Source organism: Onychomys torridus, chromosome 8, assembly GCF_903995425.1.
Source record: "Onychomys torridus chromosome 8, mOncTor1.1, whole genome shotgun sequence".
NCBI lineage: Eukaryota > Metazoa > Chordata > Mammalia > Rodentia > Cricetidae > Onychomys > Onychomys torridus.
The window spans coordinates 24,700,241-24,720,251 of record NC_050450.1 but is presented as its reverse complement, the minus strand read 5'-3'; the positions used below and the strand labels follow the sequence as shown (position 1 = coordinate 24,720,251).

At 47.1% G+C, this 20,011-nt stretch overlaps 1 protein-coding gene across 2 annotated transcripts in view; it reads left to right on the top strand.

Annotated features, from left to right (window-relative positions):
• Positions 1–20,011, top strand: part of Wwc1 (WW and C2 domain containing 1) — a 153,296-nt gene that overhangs the window by 86,085 nt on the left and 47,200 nt on the right. For both annotated transcript variants that reach the window (XM_036195483.1, XM_036195482.1), the window contains exons 4-8: positions 6,337–6,413; positions 7,448–7,527; positions 14,267–14,396; positions 16,670–16,816; positions 17,994–18,067. In XM_036195483.1, the coding sequence (XP_036051376.1) occupies positions 6,337–6,413; positions 7,448–7,527; positions 14,267–14,396; positions 16,670–16,816; positions 17,994–18,067 (508 nt within the window). The remainder of the gene's footprint in view (positions 1–6,336; positions 6,414–7,447; positions 7,528–14,266; positions 14,397–16,669; positions 16,817–17,993; positions 18,068–20,011) is intronic.

Here is a 20,011-nt window from a genome sequence, read left to right as displayed (position 1 = left end):
CTGGCTGGCCTGCAACTCACTATGTAGACCAAGCTGGTCTCTGACTCACAGAGATCCACCTGTTTCTGCTGGGATTAAAAGTGTGGGCTATACCATGCCTGGTTCCATATACTATTTTCAGAGGCAGTGCTGGAACCAGACTGCCTGGCATCAAATACATGATATGTGGCCTGCCGGCTGTGTAGCCTTGTAACTCCTTGTTCTTATTTTTTGTTTGTACAAAATTGATCTAATAATAATATTAGACCTGCCTTCTGGGGGACTTTATGGGATTTAAACAAGTCAATGAGGTTATGGAATGGTATATATCACATTGTTCATCCATCAATAAAATTATTATTATTTATTGGTATTGTAAAAGAATTTAACAGATCCCTGGCACCAAGAATATAAACAGAGCTTCCCGAATCTATCTAGAATTGCTTAAGTGGTACTCTGATGCCACAAGTGAAAGATGTCACATCATGGACTTTGTGTCATGCACACAGGTACTTAAAATACTAAGTTACTTTCAAACCAGGTGTGATGGCCCATATCTTTAATCCTAGCACTTAGGCAGAGGCAGGTGGATCTCTGTGAGTTCAAGTCCAGCCTGGTCTACATAATGAGTTGTAGGTCAGCCTGGACTACATGGTGAGACTCTACCTCAAAACAAGTATAAAGTTACTTTCAGTTCATATCAAACAATAAATTTCCTTTTTTTTTTTTTTTTGGCCTTGGGCTCTATCCCCAAGATACCTCATTATGAATATGCAAGCATTTCAAAATTCAAAAATTACAAAACCAGAAACTGATCCAGCACCACACATTTCAAATAGAAATGCTCTGCCTATAAATACTCGGCAAAAGGCAGGAAGTAAGTGATGTGGTTCTTCAGCCCATTAGTATGACTTTCAGACATCCCCCACGAGCTGCGCCAGCCTCAGAGGCCACGTCCATGGGGTCATTCAGGCACCTAGATCTGAAGCCAGATCCCAGTTAAAGGAGGTGTGGCCACAGCCTCCTCTTGGTCTTCTTTTCGGTTTGATAAGCCAAGCTTGTTTTCCAAGTCAGCTTTTCCTGGGTGATGAGTGGTGAGGCCACATGCCTGTCCTCTAATTCAGATGGCCTGTTGGGGCTTGTGAAGATTTCACCATTTGGCCTGGACTGTTGTGAGTGCCAGTCACAGGTGAGGCCATACCCCGGGATAGACTTTCTCATCATCTCTCTGGTGTAGTCTCTAGTCCCATGGGGAAGGAGAAAGAAACCAACATACCAACATTTAATGTGCGCCTGCTGTGTGCCTAGAGAGCAGTAGGCTAGCCCCTCCACAGCTGTTCCCATTTTCTCACTTACCAGATGGCATTGTTCCCATTCTACAGGCAAGGAAACTGAGGCCCCAGAATGGCAAGTGGCCTCCTCCAGAATCACAGCACTGAAAAGTAGCAGGTGCCTGATACCCAGGCAGGTCTGGTCTCAAAACCTTTACTAGCTTCATTTAATCCAAGCTGACAAGTCACATGTCAAAGTTTCTAGCCTAAGTCTGGTTCCTCCCAGCTTGAAACAGGTGAAGACTCTCTTTGGAGCCTTGCTGTGCTTCATTTCCCCCTCTCCAGACTTTAATGTCCCAACTGAAAAATAAATCACTGGTGCAAAACAACAACAACAACAACAAAATACTAGCAGGAGGGCTGAGAGAGCTCAGCATGTGAAAGGACCTGCTGACGCGCTTCACACTCTGAGTGTGCTGGCTAGTTTTATGTCAGCCAGAGTCATCCGTGAGGAGGGAACCTCAATTGAGAAAAATGTTGCCATAAAATCGGGCTGCAGGCAAGCCTGTAGGGCATTTTCCTAATGAATCATTAGTGCCCCCCCACCACCATGCTGATGGTCCTGGGTTCTATAAGAAAGCAGGCTGAGCAAGCCAGTTAAGATAATTAATTCCTCTATGGCCTCTGCATCAGCTCTGTGCATTCCTGTCATGACTTCCCTGGATGATGTATAAGTTGTAAGAGGAAGTAAACCTTTTCCTGGTCATGGTGGGTTTTGTTTTATAACTTATTTATAACAATAAGATCGGGAGGCTACAAAGCACATGGACACCTACTTGGACAGCCTCAGGAAAGGGAAAATGGACAGAAATTGGGGAAACTGACAGCTCTACACTTCTGTAGCTTTAGAGTTTGACTCAGCAGCAGCTCTCTCTGGAAATGAAGAGAAGAACATCTCAAAGGGTTGTCTGAAGCAGACCAGACTAAATCCCATATCGGTACAGCCAAGTGATTACCCATCTTTAACCTGGCAAAAGACTAAAGGTATGTACTGGAGTCTCTGGACTGGAAGATTAGAAGATGCCAGGCAAGTTCAAAGCCAGGACATACCCCACTAAAATCTATTTATTATTTGAACATGGACACAGGCTTTTGGAGACCTCAACCCTTGTGTTTCATTTGGTGGCCCAGAATGGTGGCAAGCCATCACCCACTAGGCTGGGTAGGACTCTGGGAGACCTGGGCAGAAGAGAGATGTAAAGAGAGAATAAAATTAAAAGGCATATATGTTGAGGGTTCCTGGGTGAGGTAGCCAACAAAGTCATGGGCCATGTAGTGCACAAACCCGTAGATTAGCCTCTACTCTTTGCCGCTGCAGCAGCCGAGACTCCAGATGTCTGCAACAGAGGAACTAGAGACTGACCACACATGCAGAGGCTTGAGGCCAGAAAGTACTCGTGAGGAGAAAATCCCGGCAGAAGGCTGCACAGCCATGAGGCAAGACTAGGGGGCTGTATTCCAAACCAAGGAGACTTCCAAGCCCCACATGACGTTTCAGAAGTCAAAACATGAGACATAACAGTTATATTGGAAGATTGAAAAATACAGCTGAGGAAATCTTCAAGGAAGCAGAGCCAAAATACAGTGAGATTGGCAAGGAGAAGGGAAACAAAGCAATGGTGCAGAAAGCCTGTTCCAGATCAAAACGGATCCGAGGGAACTCAGGAAACAGAGGAAGACGCCTCCATGAAATAACTCAGCCATGTTTCCCAGCCCTAGAAGACAGTTTTTACACTGAAAAGCTTCACCAAGTGCGCAACACCATAGATGAGAGTCAACAGACATGCATCCACTATTGGGAGGTTTTGAACTCCAGGAACAGTGAAACATCCTACAGGCATCCAGAGAGAAAGACCGGGTCACACGGAAATGATGGGGACTCAGGGTACTCCAGACTTCTCTCAACGATCGTACAGAACTAAACAGGAGCAATACCTTCTCCTTTCTCCAGAAAGGCAGTTCCGATCTGAAACTCTGTAACTGTGAAGCTATCTTTAAGTATAGTGTAGAATAAAGATATTTTGAGACATGTGGGATTTTCAAAACTTTTGCTTCCTTCCTGTCTCCTTTCCCAGGAAGCCACTACAAGTGAAGTTCTAACAATGTCATGGGGGTGGCCCAGAAAGGGGGGCCTGAGATGGCGGAGACAAGAGAGGGATGAAGAGGGCTGTAGTAGCATGACATGGGAGCCCATGGGTGCTGGCTGTGCACCCCCTCCCTGATCACAAGGAACCAGAATGCTTACTGGCAGAAAGCATAGTACCTGTACTCCAAGCAAGGAGACTGGATAATGCAGAGTGTAGCCCAGGATAGCCCTGAACTCCCAGAAGTCCTCTTGCTTCAGGCTCCTGAGTGCTGAAATGATATAGTGTTGTTGTTGTTGTTGTTGTTTGTTTGTTTGTTTTATCATACCTGGCTTATGGAAGTCTCTTTAAAAAGAAAAAGAAAACTTCAGTGAAAATTTTACCTAAAAAATATGCACCAGGCTGTATCTATTTCAGCAGCTTTGTGTATAAATTGTGTATTTCATAAGAATTCACCGATGAGTAAGAATTCAAGTCTCTGACAGCCCCGTTGATAGGAATATGTTTTCTTTTTTGTTTTGTTTTTTTGTTTTTGTTTTTGTTTTTTTGTTTGGTTGGTTTTTTGTTTGGTTGTTTGTTTGTTTTTGGCTCCCTTTGCTTCCAGAATTTCTGAGCATGGGATGCTAATGTATTTTCACAAGGACTTACCTAGAATCACCTTTACCCAGCCTGGGTCAGGAATTGCCACTTCCAACATGTCTTCAGACCCTCACCACTCTCCTTAATGTCTCCCCAGAGTGGAGTATTGTCCCCAGCAGCACAGATCCATGATGGGAAGGGGAGGTGGTAGGGCATGGTGCTTCTGGTGACCTTTCCACATACATCTCCATCTTATTTCCCACACTGACAACTAACCTAGGCTTTTCGTCATATTCTTACTATCCACCATGGATAAGAGGTCATGTGAACCACTTTAAAATGCTGGGGAGTACCTCTTTGGAGAATATGCTCAAGCCATTTTCCAGCTCTGTATCCAGCCAGGTTCATCCCAGTGACTCCAGCCCCACTGAAGACTAGAATTAGAATATAGGAGTCGAAAACCTCACACTGTCATTGAAACATCCTGAGCACCCGAGCCCTTGTTCCGTGGCCCCAGACAAAGGCCACAAAGCCCTCCTGTCACCACCTTGGCTCTGTTTGTCTCTTCCAGTAAAGCCCAGACCCCATCACCCTGGGGGTCATCACTGTGACCTGTGCCGAAGTGCTTTGTTGCCTCACCTGTCATTATACGGAGTCGTTTTTCTCATTTCCCAAACTTGAACCTCCCTCATCCGTAATTCAAAGCCCCGCTAAACTATTCTAACTAAATCCAAACAGCAGCTTCTCCCTCCGTCATGTCAGATGCTGAAAATGCCGTGGATGTCTTCCACGAAAGCCTGGTCTCAGCTTGGGTTCTCATTGCAGTTTCCAGAGCACCAAGAGCAGGTGGGGAGATGAGATAGCCCATCCAGTGTGGTTTGAGGACACTCAATAAATACCTTCCTTACCAAGAAAACCCGTTCAACAGTAGGGGAGTGTGTTTGTGTAGAAAATGATTGAGTCTTATATCTAGACATGTTTCCCTTTTTACCTCACCAGTCAGGACGCTCAGAGCCAGGCCTGTGGTGACTCTGGTTGAGTTAGGGAGTCTGTGGCATCCAGTGATTTCTCTTTGTCTCGTTTTCTTCCTTGAAGTATGTCACACTGTGTTGTGTTCATTTCCATAAGCCACAACGACATAATTGGCATTAAAAGGCAATGGAGTTTTAACATGATAGAACTACAGCTACACATTAGATGACTTAAGACATAGATAATTGTTCTAGCGTAGTATGGCCATGGCTACTTTATTTTCTTCTCAAATGCACATTAGTACAAAAAAATGAATGTTTGCATCTTTATTACAAAAGTAGATGTTCATGTTAGAAAATATAAAAAAGACCAAAAAACCACAAAGGTGAAAATTAGTTTTATTTATCATCCATCCTTCCAGACAGCAATGTTAACCAAGGGTCTCACACATGCCAGGCAAGCAGCTGAGCTATGTCCCCAGCATCCAGTCTTTTTAAAGGGGTGTGTGTGTGTGTGTGTGTGTGTGTGTGTGTGTGTGTGTGTGTGTGGTGTGTTTACAAACTGTACACTTCTCTCACTTAACTTTTCTGTACATCTTTTCAGCTGGGTTTCATGAAACTGTGTGTGTCAGACGCTTTCTCATTTCACTCTGTGGTTTTCTATGTCATGGTTTTAAATTGCACAAGTTATATCTGTAAGCAAGGGTGTGGTAAGGAGACCAGAAAATGGCCGCTTCATGAGTTGGAAGGAAGGTTTTTTTTCTTGTACATAAGAGAAAGGGAACATCCAGAAGCATCTGGAAGAGTCCATAAAAAAGGAAGCAAAGCAGACTGGACATGGCCAGGGCGATCTAGGAGAGAAATGAGAATGGCAAGGGCCAGGGGAAAACCTGTTGTTATAAAGAGAGTGGGAAGTGAGCTGCAATCCAAAACAGCCTGGGAGCTGGCATAGGAGAGGAGGTGAGAAGGGCCAGAAGGCTAGCATGGGCTTTGAGATACATGACGAGTACATGAGGAGAAGCAGCAGGAGTGTGGAGGGTAGCGTTGGCTTGGTACACACCATAGGGATGTGTAGAGAGGGAGCCAGAGGAAGGGGAGATGGGGAAGCAGGTCTCACCACTTCCTGAAAAAGCGAAAAGCATCCACTTGCAACCCTATAGTCCAGTGAGCTGAGCCAACACTGTCACTTCTGCACATGTGCACTGCCCCTTGGAGTTAGACACCTAACAATGTCATCTTCATTCCCGTGTACCATAGGTAACAAACCTCCCTTTGTTGGACATGTAGGCTGTTCACATTTGTAGTCCTTTCTCTCTGGATTCATTTAGATGACTCGATAAGCCAACTTGGCTGTGTTTCCTCAACTGAGATTCTCTTCTTTCTTCCCTGCAGTGGTCTCTGGGTCGTCTTCCAGCTCAAAGTATGACCCTGAGATCCTGAAAGCTGAAATTGCCACTGCAAAATCCCGGGTAAGGATCTTCATAGAGTCCTCGCTGACCATTACCTAGCCAACCCTCCAGGCCATAGCAGCCAGGGCTAACAAGACACCCCGGGATAATAGCAGCGGTGGTTGCTATATTAACAATGGTGCCACAGTTGCTATATACAGGCATTGACCTTGTGCCTGGTGTAGTGTTGGGCACTTCAGTCATTCCTTGGAAGTGACTATTGCCATCTCCTGCACTTTAAAGATGAGCAAGCAGACACCAAGAACCTTGCCTGAGGAAACAAGAGTCCTCAGTGGAGATTTGAGTTTGGTGGCCTCTTCCTCCTCCTGGCTGCTGCCCTGCTCTGCACCATCTTCATTCCTGATGACTTCAGGAGGATATGTGTCATTATCCCCATTTTACTGAAATAGAAACAAAGGCAGAGTGGTTAAGTGGCACACTCACAGCACACTGGGTATTTTGAACACCAGTTTCATGCCGGTCTGAATAATTCCCACATACGAAAACATACTAGAGGAAGAAAGAAAGAAGGAGGGAGGGAGGGAGGAAGGAAGGAAGGAAGGAAGGAAGGAAGGAAGGAAGGAAGGAAGGAAAGGCAGGCTTCCAGCACTCTAGAGGCCACACAAGGCCTGCAGGTGGGAGCTGGCTTTGGTGGTATCTTGCCTCTCACCTCCATGCAAAGTGCTCTCAACCCATCCCCAGCTTTAAGCTGTGTGTGACCCAGGTAATTACTATCTATCATCTTCCTTCATCACAAGAGGTAAGAAGGGGTCCTTGGAGAGATCCCATAGCTAAGAAGTGGGGAGGTCTGAAAATCAGTCAGTGTCTGATTACTTCCTGTTTCCCTGGTGCAGAGACTGGGTGGCAGGACCGACAGGGACACTGGCTGGGATGCTGACTCCCAGACCCACCTGGGTGAAGGGAGGATGCCCAAGGGATGTGGGTGGCTCCTTATGCAGTAGCAGTACAGTCGGGGGCTTCTGGGCTCCCCTTCCCGGCCTACAGCTCCACATCCGCCTCTGACTCCGTCCTCTGTGTGGTCCTCTGCCATCCAGGTCAACAAGTTGAAGAGAGAGATGGTCCACCTTCAGCATGAGCTGCAGTTCAAAGAGCGAGGCTTTCAGACCCTGAAGAAGTAAGTCTGTCCTGCAGTGGAGAGCATGGGGCAGTCTCCACCCAGGCTCCCCTCCTGCTCTCTCTGTCCCTCTCCTCTTCAGACCTTCCCACAACGCACCTCTCACAATTCTATTTAACTTCTTTTCCACTGGCTTTCACTGAAGATGCCATCACCCAAGGGTGGAGGTAAACAGAGTCATTTCAAACCACGGAGCTGCTGTCATCCTCTGAACTTCTAAGCCCAGTAAGGTCAGCTGAGTCTTACTGCCCAGGCCTAACAGCAGGTGTTAAGCATTGACTGCTAGAGCAAACCCTTTAGCCCCATGGCCCCTAAAGTGAGTTGCCACTCCACTGCTACCCCACTGTGGAACTAGAAATCTCTTCCAGCATTGAACACATTCCCAGGGAATTATGCACCTGCCTATGTGCAGAGCCCCTGTAGGTGACAGAAAGAGCTTCCACACTGAAGAGATAGATAGATGCCATTTTCATTTGTAGGAGAAGTGGGCTTACAGCTAAGTAAGGGATACGGCTTATTGCCTGTGCGCTGTTAACTATTGTGATGTTGACCATGGCCATGAAGATTTGCAGAGCCCTTGCTATACGCCAGGAAATATCTTCAAGTGTTCCTGCATGAGGACGTTCATCTGATCCTTGTGGCCACCCCAAAGGAATGGGTTTTTTCTTTTGATTTTAGCTATAACCCCATTATATAGATGAGGAAAGTGAACTGTATGCTAAATACTCAGTAAATAGCAGCCTATTGTTATAATTAGACACATGTAACAGAGGCTGTTGTCATGTTTGGCGGGGGTTGTTGTTTGTTTTTGTGTTTTGAGGTAGGGTTTCATTCTTTGGCTCAGGTTGGCGTCAGACTCAGAGCCATCCTACTGCCTCAGGCTCCTGGGAACTGGAGTTAGATGGATGTACCACACTCCTCTTTAACTGTGTTCAGTCTATCTAGTGGCTCCTGGTGTTGAGAGCTTTTCCTCTTTTTTTGGGGGGTGGGTGCCTAGCTCCCAAATAAATCACACACAGAGGTTTATTATTACTTATGAATGCCCAGCCTTAGCTTGGCTTGGTTTCTTGCCAGCTTTCCTTAACTTTATCCCATATATCTTTTGCCTCTGGGCTTTTCCTTCTCTCTAACTTCTCTAAATCTTACTCTTTCTCCATGGCTTGCTGTGTAGCTGGGTGCCTGGTCCCTGGAGTCCTCCTCCTTCTCTGGCTCCTAGATCCCTCCTCCCAGATTTTTCCTTCTATATTTTCTCTCTACCTGCCAGCCACACCTATCCTTTCTCCTGCCTCCCTATTGGCCATTCAGTTCTTTATTAGACCATCAGGTTTTTTAGACAGGCACAGAAACATAGCTTCACAGAATTAAACAAATGCAACATAAACAAAGTAACACACCTTAAAATAATGTTCCCTGGGGTTGGGGATTTAGCTCAGTGGTAGAGTGCTTGCCTAGCAAGCACAAGGCCCTGGGTTCAGTCCTCAGCTCAATAAATAAATAAACAAACAAACTAATGTTCCCTAACAGGCTCCCTTGGTGATCATTACACAGGTAGCCTAGCAACCCTCACAGAAACACCAGGCAGGTTACCAGGATTCCTAGCTTCCAGAGACTTCCAGTCTTGAGGAGGCTGTGCCTGTCTGGACAGCTGTTCTGATAGTCATTTGCTTTCCCTTCCGCCCCAAGCCCAACCCATATCATTTCATTATCCACTCCTATCCCCAAGTCTAACTGCATCATTCATTGAGTACCATATCCTGCCCTGGGACACGTCAGCGATTCCTGTCATAACTACAGATCAAAGTGTTACGTATGTAACGTATCGTTATGTATGTGACCCTTAGTTGAGGGCAGTGGTTGCTGCTGTTGCTCCTCCTACTTCCCTTTCTCTTCACTGAGAGTTTCTCTTATTATATACCTCTGACTGTCCTGGAACTCATTATGTAGACCAGTCTGGCCTCGAACTCACAGATCCACCTGCCTGTGCCTTCCCGGTGTTGGGATCAAAGGCGTGCACCAGCATGTTCTCCTTTACCTGCCCTTATCCCACAAGCCCTCTTACCACCTGAGGGAGCCTCCAGGACTCCAGCACAACGGAGGACATGAGCAAGTGTGAGCTGAGGATGGTGGCGCACACCTGTAATCCCAACACTTGCTGGGTTGAGGCAGGAGGGTGAAGAGTTCAAAGCCAGGCTAGGCTACATAGCAAGACCTGTCTCAAAATCAAACAACAGCAACAAAAGGAAATATAACCTGCCTGAGGGGTAGCTCAATGGAGCGTGCTTCCTAGCATTCCCAAGGCCTAAGTAGCCAGGTGTCATGCTTTGAGGTCACCTAAGACCATCTGCTTGTCAGATATTGACATTACAATTCATAGCAGTAACAAAATTACAATTATCAAGTAGCAAGAATGCTGCGGGCCGCAGGAATATATCATAAGAACTCAGCTGGTTATGGCAAAGTCACTACCTGGAGGGCTCAGGGAATTCCTCCAGAGGAAGCCAAATTCCAAGGAGCTTTTGGTGTTATTTGGCTTCTTATATATCAGCTGTCTTCTGTTATGAAAATCATGTGTGCCTTCATAGTTTTCCCATTTGACTTTTCCCTAAGAAGTTAGCAAGAACATAATTGTATGGTAGGGGGAATCACCACAATATGAGGAACTGTATTAAAGGGTTACAGCATTAGGAAGATTGAGAACCACTGCCTTAAATTCAACCCCTAGTTGTGGGGCGGGGGTGGCAGGGATTTGCAAATATGGCCCTATATTAGATTCTAAATTGTGTGGAATGTTTTCCTTTTTTAATTTAAAATTTTGGCTTTTATATCTTTTTTATATGCCTTTATGTATGTAATTTACATATATATAATTTATATATTTTTTACATATATATATCAGTCATATCTTTCAAACCAGATTCTAACTTCGTTCCAACTAGGGGTTGTGCTTTCTGCTCCTTAGTAATTTTTAGTGAGCATCAGAGACAATTCAGGGCAATAGTGTGAGCGCAGACATTCCTAATTTGACCTGTGTGCAGCTCCAGAAGCTTGGAAGCACAGTTTAAGGCTGCTCTTTTCCCACCTCAAGAACGCTACTTAAAATACTTCCTATTATTCTCAGAGCCTCCACAAACCTGTTTTACCACATTGTCCCCCTGCAGCAGCATTGGAAATTCTTGTCCTTTGGTAAGCTGACAATGAAACCCCACAGACAACTCTCCCTGCCCCTCCCCTTTTCCTCCCAGTTTGATTGCTGGCCCAGGTGAGACTCCTTTGCAGCCCTGGTTGCTCACAGTCCTCAGCTAGAAGCAGCAGACTCCCAGTCCAGGGCGGAGAAAGATACCAGCTCTAACACACACCCCTGTGGCAGCAGGCCTGGGCTCAAATCCCAGGTACGCGGGACCTTGGAACAATAACCTAACCCTTCTAAATTTTGGTATCTTCATCTGAAAAGTCCATGGTTGTCAAGACTGAGCTAGAAAAATCCCTGTCTAGGATGTAACAGAGCCTAGCACAGATTAGGACCTCACACATGCTGGACATGTGTTCTAGCCATTGAGAGGTATCTAGTCTTTGTCTTGTTACTTGTTTTTTGTTTGTTTTGGTTTTTTTTTTTTTAGGGGGGTGATATGCAATAATTGAACTCCACTAATGATAAGCACACAGTCTGTTCCCCAAGCTACACCTCAAGTCTAGAACTGTTGGATTAGTATCAATTATTGTTATTGAGGTGCTTGGAGATTTATTGGATTTTGACGTTCACATCTCAGTCCCTCTCTAGATACCACCTCAGATAACCCTCGAGTCCCCAGACCCAAAAAGTATATGGCCCTGGCAAGCTCCCTTAGAATTGCTTTTGTTCAGGGTCTAGTGAGAAGTGACTCAGGCATTCTCATAGCCTCCCACGTTTGTAGAACCTGGGAGTGGTGAGCCTCATTCTTCAGGAGTAATTTAGGGAGTTTCCAGAGCGACTTTGACAACACATCACCATCACTGTTAGGGACTGACATACAGTTCTTCTGCTCCCCAAGAGCTTAGGTGTTTGCCTCCATGATGGCGGTGATAACCAGCCAAGAGCTGTTGAGTTTGGTAGTCGGCAACAGGAATTTGATGTTTTGTTTTGTTTAAATAAAAAAGGGGGGGGTAGGGGGGGAAGATTGATGAAGACTAAAGAAACCTCTCAAGGACAATGAAAAAGAAAAATCAAAACTGAAATGTGGGGCTTTGGCCTGCAACTTGACCCCTTGTGAGCAGGAGCGAGTTGAGACTTAGGCTATTCCTTTGACAGGGGACGGGCATGGCTTTCTTTCTGCACTCCACAGAGCCCCTGTGCCAGAACTGTCTGGACAAGACAGGATGAACCAGCTATTGTCAGAGGCTGTGTCCAGCTTCTGAGGCTACTGGACAAGAGAGTCCCCAAAGGCCCGAAATGACAGCTGCACCATTTGAAAATCCTAAAACACGTCTCTCCACCGCCCAGCACACACAACTTTTCTTTCCTTTTACCCTCCACCCCCAAAAGATTGTTTTACTGAGTATATAGTGGTGGCCCTTTGCTCTCCCCTACCCCCTCTCCCTCGAGCTGTATCCCAAGTGTTCTCAGAGCTGCTCTCTGTAGCCAAATTCCAGAGCCCGGGTTGCTAAGGGCCTGGAGAAATCAGGTAAAGCTCTTTGCAGCCCAGCACACAAAGAGTTCTGTCCAACCTTCTGGAGACACAAAGCCATTCTTGCCCTGTTGGCAGAGGGGAGCTCTGCCCAGCCTTCAGACCTGTTGAAGCGTATGGCTCTCCCCTCCCCACACCACCACCACCCACCCCCGTAGTTTGGGCTGGGTCACCTCCCATCCTACCCGAACTCTGGGGATGGTTCTCTGGAATATCACCCAGAGAATTTTGGAGCAATGTGAACTTTTTTCAGGCTAAATCTGAGACAGATATTAGCCAACCTGGCCACCCTGCTCAGGCCTAAGACCTCGAAAGGATAGACAGGCTATTTTTAGTGGGAGACACAATTGGGGCTTTGTTGTGTCTCCACAGAAGCCGAAGTAACTGCAGGGGGCAGCTGTGTGGGGACCCTTCCCTACTACTCTCTCCCCTACTCCGGAGCCATGAGGCCAGGGTGGAAACCTGCTTTCCTCCTTTCCAAGTGATTTCCCACTCGGGCTATTTTTAGCACAGGACAGTTTGGGCTGTAGCAGGAAGCCAGAGAGGAATGAATGCCTGTGAGGGTTTCTGATCCTGGAATAATGGGTTTGTGGTGTTCCCTTGACTGTTAAACTTCCCTTTCTCCACCCTCCGCTGGAGCCTCAGGCCAGCCTTTGATGAAAGCATGAAGTGTATCTGCTCTCAGAACCTTCTCCAGCCCTCGGCCATCTCTGGTGCCTTAAGTCACAGCTCAGTGGCAGAGTGCTTGCCACCCATGTGTACAGCCTCGGATGTGATCTCAGCACTTGTAAAGGGAGAGGGGGAGACACTCAGCTTTTCTCTTTTAACCTTTCATCAATACAGACCTATACGTAGAGCCCGGATAAGCCAGTAATCTCCAGGCTAGAGCTGCTTAATCACTTCCATTTGTACACTCCCTCCCTAGTTCTCCACAGGACTTAAATCCCACTTGACGGTGAGAACAACCGTGAGCAGGGCCAGGCAGATGCCACAATCTAGGCCTCTTTAGAACACCGAGGTGCGTGTGCTCGTGAGCCGTGTCCGAGGCTGCACTGCCCATCGGTGTCACAGCCGAGTCTGTTACTCTTCACACCTTTCCCTCATCGTGGCCTGGAATTCTGCACATGTTTACTGCCGACAGGGTTCCCGGTTGGTGAGATGGCTCACCAGGGAAAAGTGATTGCCATACAAGGTACAGCCTGAGTTCAACCCCCAGAAACCACGTAAAGATGAAAGGGGAGAGCGCCACAAAGTTAGACATGGTGGTTCTCCACCCACGGTGATTTGGGGCCATGTATTTGGACAATATATGGGAACATTTCTTTCTTTCTTTCTTTCTTTCTTTCTTTCTTTCTTTCTTTCTTTCTTTCTTTCTTTCTTCCTTTCTTTCTCTCTTTCCTTCTTTCCTTCCTTCCTTCCTTCCTTCCTTCCTTCCTTCCTTCCTTCCTTCCTTCCTTCCTTCCTTTCCTTTTGAGACTATGTAGCCCAGGCTGACCTGAAACTCACAGAGATCCACCTGCCTCTGCCTCCCAAGTGCTGGGATTTAAAGGTGTGGGCCACCCCACCTGGCAGGAAGTCGTCACAACTCAAGCCTGGAGTATTGTAACATTTTGTGAATTAGTGCCAGGGACATTGCTAAGCAGCCTGTGTTAGACAGGACAGGAGACATACCATCTCCTCACCCTCAACCCCCCGAGTCTATGCCAGATTCTAATACCATTCGTGTTCAGCTCTGTTCTCCAGGGTACCACAGTTAAAACAATGAGACTGCTTCATAAAGTCTAAGTTACCAACACAAGTGAAGTTACTCAGCTCTTGGAGACATGTTATAGAGAGCCTCCTCCCCAGCCTGGAGGACTCAGGAAGGGGCTGGGGAAGATGTCCAGTAAGAGCTCATACTTAGAAGAGCCCAACTCTAAGAACCATGTTGCTTCTCCATTCTGCAGCCACACACACCTGCAGTTTGACAAGATGCTTCTCTGCCTTCTTCCCCAAGCAGAGCCTGGAGACGGCTGTGCAGAATGGAGAGAAGGGACCTGAGAACACCTGTCTGATATCTCTCATTTCCTGACCCCTAGAATTGACAAGAAAATGTCCGATGCCCAGGGTGGCTACAAACTGGATGAGGCCCAGGCTGTGCTGAGGGAAACCAAAGCCATCAAGAAAGCCATCACCTGTGGAGAAAAAGAGAAGCAAGACCTGATCAAGGTGATGGGGGCCCCAGGGATGTGGACTCCTGGTACCTTGTGTGTAAGGACTTCTCACTGGCTACTTTCACATACCACACCAACCACTTAGCTCTCGTTACAGGATGAGTTTCCCTAGTCCAGACATCTTTTGAGTACTAACATGATACTGCCATGGGAAAGTCTATATCTGACTTTGTGTTGCAGGCATAGACACAAGACACAATGTGAGTGCATCAAAAATACCAAGATACCTTTGAGTTGTGTGCATAAAATATATATGAAACATCAATTTTGTGTTTAGACTTTGGTCCCACCCTAGAATAACTTATTACATAATGCCAATAGTCCAAAATTAAGGAAAGAATCAGAGGCATTTTGAATATGATATACTTACCCTCTACCAGGCTTTTGAGATTGCGGCCACCGCCCCCCCACTCTCCCCCACCCCCCACTTTATAAAGGAGAGAGTGGAGACTCAGAAGCACTGAGGGACTTGCCATACAGTCACTGCCAGTGGCAAAGTTGGAATGGAGGCTTTGCCTGGCTGAACTATCAAAGCCAGGTCCCTGTCCCTAGCTCTCACCACCCAGCTTGGTTTTTGTTTGCTTGTTGTTTTTCCTTAAAAGTTTATTTACTATGTACACAGTGTCCTGCCTGCACACCAGAAGAGGGCACCAGATCTCATTACAGATGGCTGTGAGCCACCATGTGGTTGCCAGGAGTTGAACTCAGGACCTCTGGAAGAGCTGCCAGTGCTCTTAACCCCTGAGCCAGCCCCCTCCAGCTTGTTTTTGAATAGACCAAATGATGGAGCCATTTAACCTGAGCATCACAATGTCTATTAGTCTGTCTCCTGTGTTCTCTGAGCTGGGAACTGAACCATGGAGACCAGTTCTACAACATGGTGATGGGTCTAAGGGCTTTGCATGCATGGCTCAGGTTATTTCCATTCTTCAGATAAAGACAGTCTGGATCAGACAGAAAGTGGCAGAGCCATCAATCAGACCCTAGATCATGTGATTCATAAGCCCATTGCTTCTCCCCTGAATGTAATCCCCACCCAGACCCACCTAACCTGAAGGCACCTTCCCATCACTTCACCGACACATCAGGAGTCCAAGACTCGGAACTGCCATGGCTAGCTTTGGGAGGACTTTTGGTAAACAAGAGGACTGTGGCCCAGTGAGAATGGGGTGCTTGTGGATAGCAAAGGATAGCCACACGTTACTTCCAGCTTCTCATCGGTACAGTGAAGAGGATCAAAAGATTCCAGAGAGCTTGGTTGATGCCGTAAAATTGCAGTGAAGCTGGGCTGTCACGTGGCATTGTCTTTTAATTGACTACACCTGTAATTGACACACCTGTAAAGTAATTGTCTTAGTTAGGGTTACAGTTGCTATGATGAAACAGCATTACCAAAAGCAAGTTGGGGAGGAAAGAGTTTATTTGGCTTACACTTCCACCTTGAGTCCACCACTGAAGGAAGTTGAGGCAGGAACTCAAACAGGGTAGGAACCTGGAAGCAGGAGCTGATGCAGAGGCCACGGAGGGGTGCTACTTACTGACTTGCTCCCCTTGCCATTCTCAGCCTACTTTTTTTTTTTTATATGAGGGCTCTATCTGCATGGATGCCTGCATGCCAGAAGAAAGCATCAGTTCCCATTATAGATGGTTGCCAGCCACCATGCGGTTACTAGGAATTGAATTCAGGACCTCTGGTAGAGCTACCAATGGTCTTAACCACTGAGCCATCTCTCCAGCCCTCAGCCTGCTTTCTTATACAAGCCAGGACCACCAACCTAGGAGAGGCACCACCCTCAATGAGCTGGGCCCTCCCCCATCAATCTCCAGTTAAGAAGATGCCCCATAGGCTCGCCTTCTGGAGGCGTTGTCTCAGTTAAGGCTCCTTTCTCTCAGATGACTCTAGCTTGCGTCAAAGTGACATAAAACCAGCCAGCCCAGTAAGACCTGGAGTTTTCCCACTTCACAGAAAAGTGGGTAGATGCATAGGGAAGGTAACCAGCTAGCTCAGAGTGAGAAGTCAGCTCTAACACAGTGAGAAAGAAACAGCAAGAATTCTCCCTCAGGAGCCTGGAGAGATGGCTCAGCTGTTAAGAGCACTGACTGTTCTTCCACAGGACCCGGGTTCAATTCCCAGCACTCACTCACATGGTGGCGATACGACCATCTGTATCTCCAGTCCCAGGGGATTCAATGCCCTTTTCTGGAGTTTGAGGGCACTGCCCATGAGCCACACCACTCACTGCTCCCTTACCACTCCCTACCCTGCAGAGCCTTGCCATGCTGAAGGATGGCTTCCGGACAGACAGAGGGTCTCACTCTGACTTATGGTCCAGCAGCAGCTCTCTGGAGAGTTCTGGCTTCCCGATGCCAAAGCAGTTCCTAGACGTGAGCTCACAGACGGACATCTCTGGGAGTGTGAGTAGCCCGTGGTGGCGCCTGGGAGGTTGCCCTAGCAAGAGTAGCTGCCTATCCTTCATCACCCGAGGAGCTGGTCCATGGCTGTGAACTCAGCCCTGTGGAGCTCAGCTGGCCCCAGATGGGATGTGATGGTATGAGAGAGCAAGGCCAGTGTTGAGGATTCCACCATCCTAAGTACTGCCTAGCCAAGAGCTTATGCCTGTAAGCCCTGCACACAATCTGTTTCTAATGCTGAAGTGCCTTCCTCTCATGTCTTTCGTACTGTTTTGTAGCACCATTCCAGGTTTCTTTGACCATCTGGAAAGCAGAGTATATTTCTCTCATTATTGCCCACACAGTGCTTACAGCCCTCAGACAGCTGCTGACTCTTGGTGCCAAGGTTCAGCCTGGTGCCAGTAATGAGTAGTAAAAATGCCGCCAATCACGAAAGTGGCCGAGTAGGACCAGCTCAAAGTGAGTGTGATCTGCAGGGAGCCTTTGCTCTCCGGGAGCACAGAACACGGGGTGACTGCCTCCTAGCCTCTGCCGGCAAAACGCTGTCCCCGCCTGATTTCTGTAGCTCTTCCCCCACTAGTGAGGGGACACTCTGTCCAAGTGAGGTCCCGTGAGTCTGAAGTTTCTTGTTTCTGACAGGAAGTGCAGAAACAGGCTATTCCCCCCTTCTCTGTCTCAGCCGTTCACCCCAGTTGCAAGCCCCGTAAAAGCCAGACTAGGTGTGATTTCTACGTTCTAGGACCGTTTCCTGATTGTGCGGGGCTTCTGTACTCACTGTAGCTCTGAGTTTTCGGCTGAGGCTCTCTGCCTGGTGTGCCCTGGTTGGGTACTGTGTATTATTTGCTCCTAAGCCCTTCACCTGAGGTTGGTGTTTTGGCCCTTGGCTGTTTTTTGTTTTTGTTTTTGTTTTTTTAAGATGGTGTCATGGGCCTCTTGGTTTCTTTTCCCAAAGTACTTAAGCATATGGGTTTGAGACCATTCTTATGGCCCGAAGGAAGAGAAGTATTTTTGTTTACCCATCTTTCCCCACAGTCCACACAGCCAGCCCAGTGACTGGGAACTATTCTTGGCTCTGCCCACGTAAGCTGTCAGGTCTCCCGTAAGCTGTTGAGACCTTGCTCAGCTCTGGCCTCACTGCGGTAACCGGGTAATTCCTATCTGTTCTTATCTCGTCCTCTAGTTCAGCACCAGCAGCAACAATCAGTTGGCAGAGAAGGTCAGGTTGCGCTTGCGGTATGAAGAGGCTAAGAGACGGTAAGTCGAGGCCGGAGCTGGGAAAGGTCACAGTCATGACTCCCATGGTGGGGCCCTGTGAACGTGCCTCGTGTTTAATCTTCACATAGATTATAAAGATCTTTATATGTTAATCCTCCCGAATTCAGAGAGGAAATGACTGGCCCAGGATGATAATGTGCTGGACAGAGTTGAACTATGTTTGAACTCAGGTCTGTTTAACCTCAGACCCTAGTCCTTTTTCTATCTACCTGGATGGGATTCTACAACCAATGCTTTCTGACGTTCTTGGATTCAGTTTGGTTTGAAGGGGCAGTAACTTGGTTTGATGTGGCTCAGCCACAGCTAAAGAAGACTACGGACATTTCTCCCTTCACCAAGGAAATGTTGTTTGTGATAGTTTTGTTGTTGTACTGGGGATTGAACCCAGGGCCCTGTGTATGCCAAGCAAGTGCAACAGCTGTGTCTCCAGGTGTTTCTCTGGATGTGTTGTTGTTTGTTTGTTTTTAGACAAGGTTTCTCCATGTTATCGAGGCTGACTGGCCTTGAACTGCTCTGTAGTTTAGGCTTTTTAAGCTTTTGGGGATCAAGGTGGGGTCCTGGGGATTAATTCCAGGTCCTTGCAATGGTAGAGGCACTTATATTCTACTCATGAGCTAAGACTCCCATCTGACTTATTGTTGTTATGTGTCTATGATACATAATCATATGTGTGCAGGGACAGTGTAGGGAAGAACACATTACTGTGCACACATCAGAGGACAAATTTGTGGAGTCTGTTAATTCCTCCCACACTTATGTGGGTTCCGGGGATTAAATCCATGCATGTCTCTGAGTGACAATTGCCTTTACCTGCTGAGCCATCTCACCAGCCCCACAGATGTTCTTGTGAATGAAAATGAACTTAATTATGAAATCAACATTAAAAATCCTGAAGTAGCACCTCCTGCTTCAATAGCGGGTGCTTCTCAGCAGCTTGGGCTCCAGGGATTCAGATGTTCTGTGGCTACATAGACTCGTAAGCAGTTGGGTTTTACCACCACAATGATGGCATAATAAAGCCAGTGTTCCTACAGCATTTGTGGGAAAGCGTAAAAAGATTATGTATTGTACTGAAAAAATGTGTGCACTTACGGGCTTATCTAATTGTAAACCCTTCTGCAGGGAGGAGGAGATGGCTCACTGGCTAAGGGCGCTTGCTAACAAGCCTGACAACCCGAGTTTGATCCCAGGGATCCACATGGTTGAAAGACAGAATTGACTCCAGCAAATTACTCTCTGACCTCCACACGCATGTAGCATGGCATGAATACCTACATACCTGCATAAACAAACAAACACAGAAATGTGACAACTTAAGAAAATAAAAAGCCCAGAGTCCCTATCTTATTATCTATCTGCGAGAGGGGTGAAAAGTTTGACCTGGGATGTCCCATGACTTTCCCAGGTGGTGTAGTTAGAATTTGAAACCTAGATGTTCTGGCTTTGAGTTCATGGTATTCTCTCTATAATGCACCAGTGTTGTGGGGAAAGAACTGACTGGCCATTTTGGTGGTGACTAAACATGGTGACTCCCAACCATTGCTTTTTAGACCAACTTGCCGGTCCGGGAAGCTTCTCAGTGCAGCCGGCTAGGATGTAGCGGTGCCCAGCCCGAGGCTCTGCCAATTCCCAGTGAGCGGCTCAGCTCTTTGCAATAGTGTCAGAAATTGAGCAGACACAAAAGGAACTAAAGAAAAAGGAATTCAGCAGGCTAACCCACCCCTCCCCCAGCAGAGGGACTTCTAAAGCTTCAGGCTCAGCTAGATCCAGGGTTCCGATAGAACGGCTTAAATGTGGTCTCCTCTTCTCTGCCCTGCTCCTTGGCTTGCCCTCTGTGTGGGCTTCATCCTCAGGCAGGCTTTCCTAATCCAAACAGCAAGATGGATACCCAGCAGCAGGTCTATGCCTACCTATCTCCAGGTT